Source organism: Caenorhabditis remanei, chromosome II (assembly GCF_010183535.1).
Source record: "Caenorhabditis remanei strain PX506 chromosome II, whole genome shotgun sequence".
Taxonomy (NCBI): domain Eukaryota; kingdom Metazoa; phylum Nematoda; class Chromadorea; order Rhabditida; family Rhabditidae; genus Caenorhabditis; species Caenorhabditis remanei.
In genome coordinates, this window is record NC_071329.1 from 13,773,722 (window position 1) to 13,790,715 (window position 16,994).

General features: G+C 40.3%; 5 protein-coding genes across 5 annotated transcripts; 3 read left to right on the plus strand and 2 right to left on the minus strand.

Moving 5' to 3' along the window:
• Positions 1 to 81: 81 nt before the first annotated feature.
• On the plus strand, positions 82 to 2,986 carry GCK72_006753 (uncharacterized protein; the record flags this gene model as incomplete). The annotated part of the gene is made up of 9 exons (XM_003110115.2): positions 82 to 100; positions 235 to 305; positions 353 to 844; positions 895 to 1,017; positions 1,063 to 1,125; positions 1,347 to 1,508; positions 1,664 to 1,804; positions 2,226 to 2,844; positions 2,901 to 2,986. The coding sequence occupies 9 exons, from the start codon at positions 82 to 84 to the stop codon at positions 2,984 to 2,986; spliced, it is 1,776 nt and encodes a 591-aa protein (XP_003110163.2).
• A 1,025-nt stretch (positions 2,987 to 4,011) lies between these two features.
• On the minus strand, positions 4,012 to 5,774 carry GCK72_006754 (uncharacterized protein; the record flags this gene model as incomplete). Its single annotated transcript, XM_053725777.1, has 7 exons — positions 4,012 to 4,115; positions 4,163 to 4,502; positions 4,691 to 5,113; positions 5,162 to 5,460; positions 5,508 to 5,609; positions 5,657 to 5,708; positions 5,757 to 5,774. The coding sequence occupies 7 exons, from the start codon at positions 5,772 to 5,774 to the stop codon at positions 4,012 to 4,014; spliced, it is 1,338 nt and encodes a 445-aa protein (XP_053589971.1).
• Positions 5,775 to 6,244: 470 nt separating this feature from the next.
• GCK72_006755 (uncharacterized protein) lies at positions 6,245 to 7,408 on the plus strand (the record flags this gene model as incomplete). The annotated part of the gene is made up of 4 exons (XM_003110007.2): positions 6,245 to 6,554; positions 6,604 to 6,928; positions 6,975 to 7,152; positions 7,202 to 7,408. The coding sequence occupies 4 exons, from the start codon at positions 6,245 to 6,247 to the stop codon at positions 7,406 to 7,408; spliced, it is 1,020 nt and encodes a 339-aa protein (XP_003110055.2).
• A 3,734-nt stretch (positions 7,409 to 11,142) lies between these two features.
• GCK72_006756 (uncharacterized protein) lies at positions 11,143 to 12,403 on the plus strand (the record flags this gene model as incomplete). Its single annotated transcript, XM_003109871.2, has 4 exons — positions 11,143 to 11,488; positions 11,543 to 11,867; positions 11,911 to 12,136; positions 12,188 to 12,403. The coding sequence occupies 4 exons, from the start codon at positions 11,143 to 11,145 to the stop codon at positions 12,401 to 12,403; spliced, it is 1,113 nt and encodes a 370-aa protein (XP_003109919.2).
• GCK72_006757 (uncharacterized protein) lies at positions 12,206 to 14,723 on the minus strand (the record flags this gene model as incomplete). Its single annotated transcript, XM_053725778.1, has 5 exons — positions 12,206 to 12,380; positions 12,834 to 12,954; positions 13,004 to 13,082; positions 13,146 to 13,419; positions 14,533 to 14,723. The coding sequence occupies 5 exons, from the start codon at positions 14,721 to 14,723 to the stop codon at positions 12,206 to 12,208; spliced, it is 840 nt and encodes a 279-aa protein (XP_053589972.1).
• Positions 14,724 to 16,994: the final 2,271 nt, after the last annotated feature.

The window sequence follows — 16,994 nt, forward strand, 5'->3', positions numbered from 1 at the left end:
AAATATTTCTAAATGCGTTTTGAACGATTATCCTCGTAATTCTCATTTTACAGACGTGATATCTATACTACACGTCCCACAATGGATTTAAATTTTCAAAGTAAGCTCTCAATATATCATTTTCTCTTATTCATTTTATTCTCATCAAAACAATGGATCATCAGCGTTGGGCAGATATTGATCTTGGTGTTTTGAGTGTTCCCCTTCTCGTAAACTCATCTAGATAATTTTTAGATTTTGAAAATGTGAACTCCACCAACGAGCAATCTGGAGCTTTCGGTGGAAATATTGGAGATCGAAACAACGTAAGTTGTACTAAATAGGTCTACGAACTGTAAACTCCAATGTTCAGCTCGTCGGATCCGGTGCTTCTTTGTCGGCTCCGTCAGGAGGAGTGTTCGACGACTCCCAATCTTCCACATCAACAAGAAAAGGAAATTTTTTCTCTTTCGAATACTATCAGCAATTCTTCGATGTGGAGACAGATCAAGTTATTAAACGCCTTTTGAACAGTGTCGTTCCCACCCACCGAAACTATATCCAAGATTTCCTCCAGCCCATTCCTGATTTGTGGGGGCCATTCTGGGTGTCAGTGACGTTGGTTTTTGCCATCGGAATCTTTGGAAATTTGGCCCAGTTCATTGAAAATGATGGAGCCAAAGGAACATATGGTTCGGATTTCCGAATGGTTACTTCTGCTTCCACTCTCATTTTCCTGTATGTTGTCATTGTCCCACTTCTACTCTACGGTCTTCTCTGGAATCGCCGTAGCGAGCTTCTCCACCCATACGTGGATCTCGTCTGTCTCTATGGGTATTCATTGACCATATTTATTCCAGTCACGGTCAGATTTTTTGTATCACAACCTTCTAAAACAATGGTTTTGTATTTCAGTTCTTGTGGATTATTGACATTGGATGGTTCCGTTGGGCTCTCATCTTCATGTCTGTTGGACTCTCGGGGACAGTTTTGGCTCGTGCCATCTGGCCAGCCGTTCAAAATGACGTTAATAAAATGGCAAGGAACTGTTTTATGTTTCCAATCATACATTTTCAATTACAGGTTGCATTCGGAACAATAATCACTGTTGTCGTGCTTCACTTCCTCCTCGCCTTCACTTTCAAGGTTTATTTCTTTGACTCGATGCACACCTAATTTCACTTTATGTTCATTCCAACCTCTTCTGGCCATCTGTCTCTGTAAATTCTCTAATACAATAATTTATTTTTCTTTTGCTTCAAAACTGGGCGTTTTTGGTTTCCAAAACAAATAAATATTCCATCCTTGAAAAGATTTATTTTCGAAATTACTGATCTTTGTCTGAAAACAAACGTCTGAAATTTCAGGAGTTCTACTTCGATGCAATGCATCCGGCCAAGTCGGTTGTTCCAATCTCCCCAACTGAAGCTCCACTGGATATCACTACAGCTGCGATGATTCAAAATGCAACGGTATCATCAAATCAAACAAAAGAAGCACCTGAAGCACCGAATATGATTGCGAACGAGGTTGGAATAGAGGAAATAATTTTAATTAACACATTTTTCAGGGGACGACTCTCGAACCGACAACAAAAACAGTAAAAAATGACAAAAAGAGAGATTCTGCAGAAGTGGTAAAGAGTATTATATTATAACATTTAAGTAGTTTTTGTGGTTTTCAGACGAAAGAAGACAAGGAATCAACACGGAATGAAACGTCGACAGAACCAAGCCACACAGTTGGAACCAAAGATGAGAAAGTTGATTTGAAACCGGCGAACACAACTGTGAAACCTACGGAGAAGGCGACGTTAGCAACTGCTGTGAAATCAGAAGCGACTACAGTCTCTGAGACGACGAATTCTACTGAAATACCCAAATAAATATATCGAGCATTTTGTATTTAATACTAATTTTCGAATTTCTGACACGTTTTGCCATGCTTTACCATTTTTTCATAACCAAATTAGCATAATTCCCATGTCCGGAATGAAAACATATTCTTTGCTTGAACACTTCACTTTCTCCCTGTAAATTGTATGTTCGTGAAAACTCTCTTCCCGTTATTCCCCGTTATGTGATATCATGTGATACATTTCGCAGCAGTCATTGAGAATGAATAATTGTGATTGTTACGGCAATTTTCTTTTCAAAAATAAGAAATTATTTGGTTGAAATCAAAGTCTTTGTTGCCGCCACGTTTTTTACGGAACAATTTATAATTAAAAATTGCCTTTTTTTCAGACTGACACATACTCGATCAATATGGAACAATATGAGCACTTTTATAGTCCACAGCACTGCTTCGTATATTTCCCGATAATTCCTAGACGAAACAGTCCCGCACGAAAAGAACTGGACGCGTATTCTCGATATATGATGGATTTGATGATTCAGTTTCATGGATTACCGGTCATACAAAGATCTCCTCGTGAACAGCGAAATTTGGCACGGGTTATGACATTCTATGAGCACGAATTGTCATATCTTCATCAGTTTGATGCGAAAAATTACAACTTTGAACAGGAAGAGGAGAAGAAAATTGAGAACATTGACACCAATCAAGTCGAAACGAAAGAAGCAAATTCGGCCGAGCTTGCAAACCCAGAGTCCGAGATCCCATTCGACAATGTGTTTGCGAAGCTCATCAATTCTGGACTTAACAAACAAGTTGACGCGGAGAGTCAAGACACAAAGCCAGGGAATTCAGGCGGAGATGAATCTGAGCTAACTGTTAGCACTGAACATGTGAAGGCATTCGATACGGAACCGAAAACTTCAGACAACAGAACGAACTCATACTCACTGTTGTCGTCTTTACTTGAAGAATCTTTCGAAGCGTCTTGGGTAACAAATTCCGAAGGTAAATCCAATAAATATCGTAAATATCCTTACCAATCTACACAGTTTTACTTTCAGATAACTGGTCGAAGCCGTCGTTGAAAACTCACCTGGTACCAAATCCAGCATTCTGTCCTCATTCCGACATGGCAAAAGACGATTAATGTAATTGTTGTAATCATCGTTCCATCAAACAATCGTGCTGCACATAATATACTATTTCTCATTCAATTCAACAGTATAACTGTCTATTCACTTTTGATTAATTTTTGAACTCGAATTTATTATTTGTATTGAATTGTTCCATGCTATATGAATCCTAATGAATCGTTACTAAAATAAAATTAGGAAAAATTTAGGAAAAAACAATTGCATCGACCGGGAATCGAACCCGGGCCGCCCGCGTGGCAGGCGAGCATTCTACCACTGAACCACCGATGCTTGAAAGTGATTGCATTACCAGTTAGATATCATTTCTGATGACACGGAACTGATACTGGCCGAAAACAAACAAAACCACATCGAATATAAATAAACTGGTAGCCGAATGGTTATTCATTTCTCCGAAGAAGAAATAAACTTGTTATCAAAGCAAAGAGAAGAATGTATTTTCGAAGCATCGGTGGTTCAGTGGTAGAATGCTCGCCTGCCACGCGGGCGGCCCGGGTTCGATTCCCGGTCGATGCAACTCTTTTTGAAGAATGCATTCCTTCTTCCCATCTGCTTTCTCCATTTTTTCTTTTTTCTCATCTTTCTATTTTCTCTCTCGCCGTATCTCTCTGTGCGAGTGTCCTCTAGCTGCAGCGGAGGGTTACGCTGTTGTCGCTGCCTCTCTCAACGAGTTTTTGTCCGTGTGTCACCAGTGAAAACAGTGCGGGAGACGAAGAGAAATAGAGAAAGACCGCTTAGAAATGATCGCACGCGCTATGTGGCGTATGTATAAAGGCGCTAGCGATCTGTGTCTCTTCGTTTCTTACGGAGCTGACCACGCTCGTACGCACAACGTTCTCTCTCATTTGTTTTCGTTTCCTTGCATGCAGTCGTCTGTCATGCATTTTCCGTCACTTTCGCAAATTCTTATATCAAACGCATCTAGAAAACGAGATAGTTGAATTATTACCGTACATCTTATATTAACATAACAGTTACATAACAGTTAAAAGAAACAAAACAATTGATATTATTGAAGCTACATTTGAGAATGCCATAAAGCGCTCGGTTGGTTATAGAGTGTTGAATAGTTCTGTTGGGTGCAAACGGGTGGAAAATGTGGTTGTAAATATTGAGGCAGATCTGTAAAGTTTCGTTTGTTTTGTGGGGTCAACGTTTCTATATCTCACCTGACCGAATTGACATCGGTTGTTGGTATTGCATAGGATACTGATACTGATGTTGCAATGGATACGGTTGCTGCATCTGAACCTGTGGTTGCTGAGCGGTCCGTGGAACAAACGGTGTATTCGGAGGAATATCTCCCACTTTCATACAAATCAAGTGTTTCGCATGTTCCACCTGAACATCTGATCCTCGAATAACAAAAGTTTTCTCATGTGGATCTTTTCCCGTTTCTCGTGAGAGCTCACAATGAGCACCACTCTCTGCGTTGATCTGTTTGATGACTTCTCCGCCTCGTCCGATTACTAATCCAACTTTTGAGGTGGGAATAGACATGTAGAATACCTGAAAGGTTTTGGGTTTATTAGCTCGCCATAGTTCTTGCAACTGCGCTCCACCGAAATGGCCTTGAAAAATGTATACTTTTCTCTGAGTCTCTCAATTTCGCACACAATTTTCTTCGGTTTCGGTAGAGCGCGGTTGTAAGAAGTGTACCGTGATAATACATTTCTCAAAAATTTATAAAATCTTACCGCAACCGATGTGTTCTTTAGTGGGTTGGTAGAATCAACAATTTCTTTTAAAAGATGAGCAGCAACTGTTACAGAACTTGTCTTTCCCATGAGCATTAACGATCGTTCCATTAGACTCGGATCATCATCAGGCATGAATTGAATCTTAGTTTTAGTCTCATCCATTATTTTCTTAATAGACTGTCCCTTAACTCCAATAATCTTTCCAACACTACTACGTGGAACTTTCACTAGCAAAGACATAGTCGCCAAAGAACCATTTCCAACCATCGTCGCAGGTGAATCGTATTCATTTGCAATAACATCGGCAACCAATTTTTTAGCGTATTCTACAGCTTTTTGGTCACCAGTGATCATCAGCGACTTTGTATTGTTCGCCAAGTTGTGATCTTGCGATAGCAACATGAAGCAATTGGACAAAGCCTGTAAAGAGTAGTTAATTTCAAAATGTTGTTTTTTTGACAAACTCACCCGAAGGTTTCGCATTGTTTCTCCTCCTTTACCAATGACAAGTCCACATTTATTTGCTGGAATCGGAATTGTAATTTTGTAATTAGATATATTTGAATGGGACGAATCAGTTGAATAACGATTAACTGCGGCGCGAGAAATCGTTTCATCGATACATTTCTTCGCGCATTCGACATTTTCTGGAGTTCCCACAATTTCCACCATTCTGTAGCCATTAATCGGCAAGTCGACTATAACTTGTAATTGGCATTGCGATATTTGAGAGATTGACATAATTTCGGTTCCATTTCGGCCAATTACTGAAACGAGAAAATAAACTATTTACTTTGAATATAGCGTTTTTTACCTAATCCTGCGCAATTTTCTGGAATTGGGTGCTCAATTCTGATGACGGCGTTCTGTTTTTCTATTCCCTGAGGATAAGAATATTGTTTCCAGCGTTTTGGAGCTAAAAACATTGAATTTTATCTAGTTTAGTCTTTTTTAAACTCTTACACTCGTCAGATCCATCGGAATAGTCGTCATGCGCTCGTTTCGCTGAAGATCGCTGAAGAAATGTATATTTTTTTCGAATGAAAAAAGATAAACTATTTACCTGTTCAAAATAGCTCATTTTCAACTCGTAAATGAAGAAAAATGAGAAAAAAAGTTCGAAAAATTAATTGTAGCTTCGCCGGAATTACGGAGTGTCGTTGCAACTCTAACTTTTCAAGAAGCCACGCCCCTTTCATTTTATGTCTCTTTTAAAACAAATTCCATTTTTTCTTTGAGTCTCCTGGATTCAAAAATGTGCGTGAATGAAGAAACAGTGATGGTATTACTGTCGCGTTCTCTGCGTCTCTCGTAATTCTCCACTCTCTTAGCTCCGCACAGTTCTTTCAACTGCGCTCCACCGAAATGCCTCTAAAAATGTATATTTTTCTCTGAGTCTCTCAATTTCGCTCACAATTTTCTTCGGTTTCAGTAGAGCGCGGTTTTTAAAAGCGTGCCGCGCTAATAGCTTCTCCAATCTACTCGACACATCTTAATTTTCTCTTCTTTCCTACTCTACTATTCTTTCTAAGCAAATAAATTTTCAGAACAATGTCACACGGCAGCTCTTCCACTCCTCCAATAGCCTACCACAAGCTTCCTCCACTCCTCCCTCTTCCTACTCTTCCAGGACCCGATCCATCTCGAAAACTTGATTTCAAAGATTACTTGGAACTTTTGAAAGTTCCAGGATATCAGTTTGATGAGGTGGATCAATCAAATGAAGTTATGAAGAAAGTGGTACTCAGTGAAATTGAGAAACGTCCAGAAGTTTGGAGTTCAAGGAAAGGAAGCTCGATTCAGAAGACATTTCCGATGATAGCAGTTGCCACGTTTAAGAGAACAGGTGTCTTATTGTCGGGTGAGTTAAAAAATGTTCAGTCTGAATTATTATTTGAAATTTCTTTCAGTTCCATCAATCAAATCAATCTACAAATGTGCCAAAGACAACCTTCGAAACCGTCTCCGAATCGCCATATGCCGCCATAAACTCTCTCCTGAAGCCGTCGAAAAATACATGTGGAGATGGGATTTCTATGGATTCATTCGATTCTATCGGGAACATACTCAACACTGGGAAGCCGAATTGTATAAAGAAATGGCTGGGGGTAATACTGGATACGTGGAGGAGGAGCCGAAGAGAAAGCAACAGAAGTTCGATCCAGAAGAAATTGATTTTGGGATTACTGTAGAGGAGGAGCCATACGAAGATTTCGATTTGATTTATGATGAAAAGTGAGTATTGTAAACCATCACATTGGACCTTCCGTGTTTTTTCCAGACCTCTCGTTGAACAGAGCCCCTACCCGCAGGATCATTCTGATCTGATGTCCTACTTCCAATCCGGATTGCAATCCGCCAACACGAGTAACTTCTTGGAGAAGATCAATTCAGCTGCCAGTACAAGTCAAAAAGAAACAAACAATGGAATGAGTGGAACTGATTGTGATAGTTCTTCGGTTTGTAATCACTGTCACCCAATTCAAAATTTTATTTTTCCTCTTGCAGACAGTGATTCCTCCGTCAGCATTGAACGACTTCTCGGAAGAATTAAAACAAATTGCGTATCAAGCCAATCGAATAGCCAGAGAGCAGCCAGAATCCATCAAGATTCTTCGTCGAACTCTTTTTGATGTCGTACTTGCTTTCGACGATAAGAAATACAAAAGTGCTGGCGAGTTGTACAGAGAGTTGGCTGAGAAGAACCCGAGATGACTGTCAATTCGTTTTATCAATTATTTTCATTATTTATTGGTATCATATTTGATTACTGCACGCACGTACTGCATAAAGCTCATCATTTTATACTTTTTAACCAATAAACAGTAGTTCTACAGTATGATTTCGAATATTGCACATAGAAAACCGCGCACAGTGCTATGAGAAAACATCCCAGGGCGGCGTACTTTTGTTGCTCTGGCAACTCGATGTTAGTCTAATTAGACAACCGAAGTCTAATTAGACAGAATAGCAATCTAAATACAATCTAGTTAGATTCGCTCGTTTTTAAAGTCTAATTAGACAGTTTTAAAGTCTAAATAGACAGTTTTAAAGTCTAATTAGACAGTTTTAAAGTCTAAATAGACAGTTTTAAAGTCTAATTAGACAGTTTTAAGGTCTAAATAGACAGTTTTAAAGTCTAATTAGACAGTTTTAAGGTCTAAATAGACAGTTTTAAAGTCTAATTAGACAGGCAAGTCTATTTAGATTGTATGTTAGTTGGATTAGACAAAATTGTAGTCTAATTAGACGAAATCGTAGACTAATTAGACTGTGCGTCAATCTAACTGGGTCGCGTTAGTCTCTAAATTTACTTGAATTAGATTAATATCGAGTTTCCTGAGTTGCAACCTGTGTTATTTATATCACAACTTGAGTTACTTTTAGCGCAACTTGTGTTACTCTTGTGGCGACTTTTGTTGGCGAGCCTGCTTACAGCGGCGGGAGTCTACCTCACGGTAGGTCCGCTAGCTGCGACGAGAGATTTTGATAGGTCTCTCGCCTGTCTTTTTTATCAGACGGTGGGTTTGTGCAGAGGGTCGAGCTCAGGGAACATCATCACCCGAGTTGATTCCACCGGCATCACTATTTGGTTAGGTGAGTTCTCCGCCAGGAGCCTCACGGCCTACGACTTTACCTTCGGGTTTGCCCCTCCAGCATCGGTCGGCATTCAACCTGCCACTCGTGTGTTCTTCCGGCCAGAGCTCTCTTTCAGATCGAGAGACAGAGACCTTCCAAACACTATGCCAGATCAGATCGTGGCAGGCTGAGCATCTGATATTACCGGCTATCAGGAAGCCTTAAAATTTGGGCAAAAACTCATTGACTACACCTCTCAATGACTACATTGTCTCATTGACTACACATTCTCAATGACTACAAAGTCTCATTGACTTCATTTTTCTCAATGACTACACTTTTCTCATTGACTACACCACTCATTGACCACAAAATTTGAGGGATTCTCTCATTGACTACATCTCTCTGAAATACAGTCTACTAGACCATCTGAATTCATAACATATCTCAGAAGCCTTATCTTCCAAACAGGACCGGAAAAAGTAGCGGACTGACCAAATTAGGAACGAGTTTTCACCATTCTCTTAGGCTTAGGTTTCTTAAAATTCGGAAAAGAATTGACAAAAACGAAAACCGATAATAACTGTTTTTGTCAAGTTTTTTTCCGAAATTCTAAGAAACCTAAGCCTAAGAGAATGGTGAAAACTGGTCCCCCTTAAGAATCACACAGATTGGATAAACTTTGTTCCTCTTTCAGCACACTGATTTGAAATCCCCGAATTTTTTTCTAGTTTTAGATATTGTACTGGCGAAAAATAATGTGAGACAGTCAGTGAGGGTGTGGCACATGCTCAAAGCTGACCAATCTTAACTTAAAAACTGCGAGTATCGCGTTCTCTTTGCCGAGTACTGTAGATGTAGTCAATGAGAGAATCCCTCGAATTTTGTAGTCAATGAGTGGTGTAGTCAATGAGAAAAGTGTAGTCATTGAGAGAAAAGAAGTCAATGAGACTTTGTAGTCATTGAGAATGTGTAGTCAATGAGACAATGTAGTCATTGAGAGGTGTAGTCAATGAGTTTTTGCCTAAAATTTGGAGAGTGCAAAGGTCCCCACTTTGTTGTAAGCCTCTCAGTGGAGAAAAATAAAGGAATGCTTATATCCTCTTTTTCACCTAGGCTTACAAACTTGGGGTTTTGATCATCCTAACGACTTTTCTTCCCGAGGGAAAAAAACCGGGGTCAAAACTAACCACCCAAGCCCGAGTTACCTCAAACTTGTGTAATTTGTATCACAACTTGAGTTACTTTTTGCGCAACTTGTAATGAATTTGTCCCAACTTGTGTTATTCTTGTGGCGACTTGTGTTAATTTTGTCACAACTTGTATTCCTTCTCTTTTTACTTTTACGCAACTTACGTACCTTCTATTGTAACTTGTGTAACTTTTGTTGCAGCACCTGTTTTTTTTGCTCAACTTGTGTACATTCTGTTGCAACTTGTTCGGTTTTTCTTACAACTTGTGTTCCTTTTGTCGCAACTTGTGTTATTTGTATCACACCTTGAGTTACTTTTGTCTTCTGCCGCAACTTGGGCTACTCTTGTGTTTCTGTGATTCTCCAGTGAATGTCCGCATTGCTCACACAACTTTTTTCCATTCATTCTCTTCTTTTCGTTCTACTTCAACACTTTGGGTTTGTCTGCAGGTTCTGCAATTTTCGCTTTTTCTCCACCATAGAGTCTGCGTCAGTTGTTCTTCTGTCTTCACTTTGTTGTATCTTGTCTCTCTTTGCCCAGTTAGTTTTCATACGGCTTGCTGTCATCTTTCTTGCTTCTCAGCTGGTGAATCATATTCTCCTGTGTTGACTCCCATCTGAACCAAATTTATAGTCGTTCAGTTTTTTCAATGAGTGAAAATGTTATGTCTCCCTATGGTGAGATGATGAACAACGCCAAATATGTAGACAGTGAGAATGAAAGTAGATTTAACTGCCATTAAGAATGAATACTGATGTCTTAAAACTGTTTCTGATTCCAGCGTTGTAACTGGCATATCTCACTCTACTACATCTCTTCAACCTTTTCCCCCACCATCCTACTGTATCATAGGAGATCTGCATTTTGTCGTGGGATGTGATCAACTCTATTCTTCTCCGTCTGCATCCTTCCTAATTCAAACAATCTCTCTTTCCAACACGAGGTGGTCCTGCAGTTGTTTAACCTTCTCATTCTATTTAATCTAAGTCTCTCCTATTCTCCACACAGTTGACACATGGCGAAGGTGACCTTCTTTTTTTTGTTGTCTGTTGACTGCAGTGGTTGCCTCCGCAAAGGTTACTACTTCTGCGTTCAATGCATCTTTTTTCTTCACTTTGCGGTTAAAGGTGTAGTTCACAAGCTGTGTGAATTTGAGATAGCTTCTTGTCATCATCCGCGGCGTTCCATTAAACGAGAACTGAAGTAATTTTTATTGCAGATTACGATTTTTCAGAGAATTTTAGGAAACTTTAATCATTGACTCATAATATAAGCAACTTATGCTAAAAATCGCTCTAAACGGCACAATTCCCGTTCTCCTGGCCCAAAAAGAGCCTTCGAGGAAGAGTTTATCAGCGCGGCCGTGTAGTCCTCTCGGACATCCAACAAGTTTTCTTCAAGGGAACCTCAAGGGGTCGCAAGTTTGGAATTGTTCCAACTTGCTACCAGGTATTAAGGACAGCTTGAATAGGCATATCCCAAAATTTTGTTTGTGCTCGTCACTTGCTTCTTCTCTATTTACTCCTTTCTTAACTCACTGCTTTCCCAAATACCTTATTTCAGCAGGGTTGAGGAAAATTCCGCTTACGCTGTTCGCTCAAAAATTTTCCATTCCGTCGTACCTCTTTTCCAAAACCGCATCCCGCTGAGTCTTGTTTTCAAGCATATTATTCCAGAATGTCATCCACACATCAACATCGAACTATCAAATCCGAGCCAACAAACCCTCAAATCTGGGAACTTCCACCCAGTGTGCCACTCCCGAAATTGCCGCTGGAAGATCCAAATCGTAAGATGACAATCAACCAATACCTGTCAATATCAAAAAACCCACAAAAAGTGGAGCAGAAGTGGCCCACGATCGATATTCCGATGAAAGAAAAGGAAGTATTGAAACTGGTCATTTTGGATTGCATCTCGAGGGCACCAGAAATCATCGAAAATAAAAACACAAAGACTGTTCACCTGGATTATGCAAAGGTCGCGATCCAGGTATTCCGGAGAACCGGCTACATCCTGAGCCGTAAGTTTTAGTTGAACATTATTACATTTCGAATAATTCATGCCTTTGTTTCAGCGCAGGTGCTCATGTTCGTGTTCAGGGCAGCCAAGGAGCAACTCAGAGTACACCTGCGAGCGGCAATTTCAACAAAATTGGTGTCACCAGCGGAAGTTGAAAAGAGGATGTGGGAATGGCCCGTTTACGGATTCATTCGTTTCTACCGGTGCAAACTCCAAAAATGGGAAGCACAACTCCGTCAGAAATATATAAAGCCGGCAGGTGGAGATCAAGTTGTCTTTGATATCGATGACAATCAGTTGGAAGACGATCAGGAAATGTTCTTTGCCGTCGAGGAGGAGTCCTATGAAGAAGAGGATATTGTATGGGAAACAACACAAAGGTTAGTTTCGATCTGATTCATCAAACTACTGAGCCATTTTCAGCGAATCTCCACCCGCGATTCTGAGCTCTACGGTGAATATCAAGTTGGATCACCATGAGCAATTCCAAGAACAACCGACATCTAGTTCGCATGATCAATGGATTCCCTCAATGGACAATACATTTGAGCATCAACCGGAAGGAATTATTCCAATAGATCAAATGAATCAATTAGATCAGACAGATGACCATGAAAATACAGAAATGAAGATTGTTGGCTACACATCCGTGAGTTTTAAAGCAAAAATACGCTTGATACAACAATAATCACAGTTACAGAATCTCACGGATGAACAACTAGAGGATATTAGAGAATTTCAGATCAGCATGGAACATATCAGTCACCAGGCAAATCGTGTGGCTCGCCGTCAACCAGAAAAGATAAACAGAATGCGTCAGGCTCTTTTTCTCGCCGTTTTTGAGTTGGAGAAGAGTGACGTCACTGATATGGGCGAGTTCTTTGCTGGGATGGCTGAATTGTATAGAAGCAAATGATTGTTCTTGTTTTGCCTTACAAAGTCAAGTGTTATTGTTTTTGTCCAATTTTTGGGTTCTCAATTCAAAGTAGTATTCACACTCTCCATCTATTAAGCCTACTGTTCATACTTTCACATCAGACGTTTTCAATTTTATTCTTCCACTTACCTTGTGTATTGAATGTTTTTTGTTAGAGTTTTGGTCAAATTCTTTTCCCGTGGTTCACTTTAATTTATGCACCTGCTTTACCTGATAACAACGAAGTTTCATAAAAGAATTTTATTATCAATAATAATGACATGTATTTCTTGACGATGCATATACTATTCTGATATATCAAAAATCTGTAAACCAGGTGGTCATGAACCCGAAGGTCTCACAGATGAAACTAAGATTGACACTCTGAAAAATTGATCTCAGTCTTGAGTACATATTAAGAATTACTAACTTCCTGATATCATTCTTCCAGAAGAAAACAGCTTTTCGGAATTCAGGATACGTGAAAATGACTACGAGACAGTTGAATATAGAATGAGTGGTTCCAATCATGAGAGAGTACCAGGAAATTTCTAAAATCATTTGAAACATCAGGAATGAAGAGAACGAGAAATCACTCACGTTGAGAATAACGGGAGGGAAATATGACAGTGAGCATGATGGTAACACCGGGGAAGACTGAAATTGGTGTCGTCAAAAACTGAAATGGGAATGGAAAGGAATAAATACTTAGTCACAAAACAAAGATTTCAAGAAAACTCACCTGCATTATCAAACTTCTCAATGCTAATTTATGCCTTGCAAGTGTTTTCCTCGACATTCGACTCGAATGTGTTTGAAGTGTCCGATACATTCGGATCACTGATATTGACACGAGAATTGTTGTCTTTGCAGCTCCAAAGGTGGTTAAAACAAAGAATGACAACAATCTTTCATTCATAATATAATAGTGAAACTCTCTCAATGCTCTGAACTTTGGTGCTGTCTCTGGGTATAATTCTTCCAACACTTTCATTTGTTCTTCGTGACTGTCCCCACTCAAATAAATTGATAATGTAAATACGCAGTTATAGGAAATGACGAAAACATAGGTCAGTGGATATTTCCAGTCTGATGCCCTCGACATGTTTCCCAAATTCATAATTGCTTTATGTTTCCGGAGAAAACATATTGTGAGAGCTTCAATTTGCGCACTAAGAAAGCATACGAACAATGTCTGGAAAAGTAATAATGAAGAGGGGTTGACAATGCCAATGGATACCATAAGAACATGTGAAGACCATGAGAAATATCTAGAAAAAATGCCGTAGCAATATCCAGCACAAATTGGAAATAATCCAATGGGTTGCATGAAAATAGTAATATTCAAATCGGAAATAATACATGTTATCTGAAATAAGAACATCGCTGATTTATCTAACAAAATACCTGTTACCTGAAAAGACAACAAATAAAATCTGAAAGAATCTAGTTTTCCACTGTGAAATAATACATATTAAATAGACAACTAATAGATTAAGAGAAAATGAAATTGCTCCAGATGCGTAATAGTGATAAATAAGATGGAATGGTACTTCGAAATCTATGTTCAAGTTTTCAGTCATTGCTCAATAAATATAATTTGATACAACTAATTTTTAGAGAGAATAAGAATTAGGTAATCAAAAATTTCAATTAATTTTTGTGATACTTTCACCTGTTGCAGATACAAAGTCATTTGTGCTTATTTGGCAGAAAATGTGCATCCGTGTAGTAGCAAATTTGTAAGTCTTTTTGGTTTCTGGACCACGACACAGTTGAATTTGAAATGGGTTGTTCCAGAGAGAAAGATAACAAATGCATGTTCAAATCTCAACGTGAGTGGTTTCTCCTCAGGGAATTTTAGGCGAGGGTTGAGCGCCTTGCCGGCATTTTGCCTCTATTTTCGGCGAATTGCCTTCACTTTGGGCAGGTTGCCCACTGGGCGAGGGTTGGGCAAGAGTTGGGCAAAGGTGGGGTGGAAGAAGTGGGGGTGTGTCGCGACGGTTTATGGGGTGGTGAGCCCGAACCGGCCGCGAGGAATGAGAGGAATTGAACTTAGAAAGACGAGCCAACACAAGTTTTAAATGACAACGGTTTATTCGATAATATACGCGAGTTAAATAAGATACCTTCGACAGATCCAGTGGGCTTGGTACTCGATGGCGATCCAACGGCTTCGATTGGGGAGGAAGGAACAGTCGGGGTAGAGGACGGCATTGGAGAAGTTGGATGTTCGGCTGCTGCTGTTCGTACTCTTTCGTAGATACTGATTCATTGCGTTTCTTCCTCCTACATCGACAGTGCCACGTAGTAGGATCATCAAGATAAGGAGTTGTGGAGCACGTCGGTCAAGGGAATAATTAAGGGTATCATATCTTCCTCACGTCTATATGAAGTTCACCGTTGTCTAATTAAGAATAGGAGAATAATCTACGATTTAGATTGTACCAGTTGTGATAATATAGCTAGGGCTATTATTGTCACGACACTGGGGGGGGAGCGAAAAAGAACTTCCCTAGTGGTAGCGTTAGGGAAGTTCGTAACATGCCTCTGCCTAAGCAGAAGCCTGAGGAGGGTTACTCGGCGATCCGAGTTGCTGATCATGACCGATTGTCACGTTATTTTCTTTAGCCCGTCTTGGAAGGTACGGGCGGGTCCGTCGAGGTGGAATACTAGCTGGAATCATCTGCTGTTGTGTATCAGGAGGACCGATCGCTGACTTGTCTTGATCTTGATTGTCTTCCGTGGGAATCTCCAACGGTATCAGATGATTCACCGATTTTTGGAAGGTCTTCTGTCCAATTTTTACTTCCACGGCTCTCACCTTCCCATCTTTAGACGAGATTAACTTCTGAATGACCCCGATAGGCCACATGTATCGAGCTACTTTGTCAGTGACGATTAACACTGTTGTACCAGGTGTTGGTAGGTTTTTATTGTGCGCTGCAGGACGAGGAATGGATTCTCGGAGTAACACGTAGTATTCATCACTGAATACGTTCCATAGGTTATCCCTGACAGCTGCTGTAGATTCGATTAATCTTCTAGTTAGTTTTTCTGTTTTTCCTGACTGTAGAACTTCCGATATTGTTTTCGACGATTCTGGTAACACCACCGACGACTGAGGGATCAAATAGTCGATGGGTCGTACTGGTTCGGCATCGGCTGTGTGGATTTTGTTGGCGGTTATGGGTCTGCAGTTGATGATACATTCTGTCTCAATTAAGAGACTTTCGAGTTCCAACAGGGAGACTGTGATTTTCTTCAGACATTTATGTATCATATTCTTGACCAAAGCCACCAGTCGTTCGTAAATTCCTCCCTTCCACGGTGAGAAGGGTGTGATAAACCGAATGTCTATTTCTTTGTCCGCCAAAAATGAAGTCAACGTTAAACTTTTATTGATGATTGTCTTTAGATCGGCGTTCATCATTGAATATCCGAGTTTGAACGTTGGGGAGTTATCTGATAGTATAGATTGAGGGACTCCTCTACGACCGAAATATCGTTTTAAAGCCAAGATAAAACTGTGAGTGGTGTTGTCTTGGACGATTTCCAAGTGTACTGCCCGAGTGACAATACATGTGACTAGCAATACCCAAATCTTCTCGTATTCATCCTTCGATTTGTATTTCAGTGGCCCCAAATAGTCGAGGCCCACGAAGACGAATGGAGCCACGAGTTGGCTTCTAATAGACGGCAATGTTTCTGAGTACGGATATTCGAATGGACGAGCGTGCATCCTTTGACATGTGACACATTGCCTCCGTACCGCTCTGACGATTACTCCAAGTTTCGTTATCCAGTATTTTCGTTGGATGTCCGATATGACATCTTTAACACCCTGATGTAGTAAGCTGGTGTGTGATTCGATAACCAGGAGACGGGCGAGTTGGTGTTTGTGGATGATGATAATTGGTCTTTTCATCTCATCGGAGTGTCTCGGATGTCTCGAATTGACATATGGCCTGCTGTGTCGATACAACCCTTCTGGGGTGAGCACTGGTTTAAGGTGAGCAGGCGGTTCCTCATTCATCCGATGTTTCGAATCTCGATAATGATCCGCTATTATGAAGGTCCTTGTGATCCTCCTTTTTGTAACTTCGTCATTTTCTTTATCGGTTCCCGGTCGATGCACCATGTCGCGACGGTTTATGGGGTGGTGAGCCCGAACCGGCCGCGAGGAATGAGAGGAATTGAACTTAGAAAGACGAGCCAACACAAGTTTTAAATGACAACGGTTTATTCGATAATATACGCGAGTTAAATAAGATACCTTCGACAGATCCAGTGGGCTTGGTACTCGATGGCGATCCAACGGCTTCGATTGGGGAGGAAGGAACAGTCGGGGTAGAGGACGGCATTGGAGAAGTTGGATGTTCGGCTGCTGCTGTTCGTACTCTTTCGTAGATACTGATTCATTGCGTTTCTTCCTCCTACATCGACAGTGCCACGTAGTAGGGTCATCAAGATAAGGAGTTGTGGAGCACGTCGGTCAAGGGAATAATTAAGGGTATCATATCTTCCTCACGTCTATATGAAGTTCACCGTTGTCTAATTAAGAATAGGAGAATAATCTACGATTTAGATT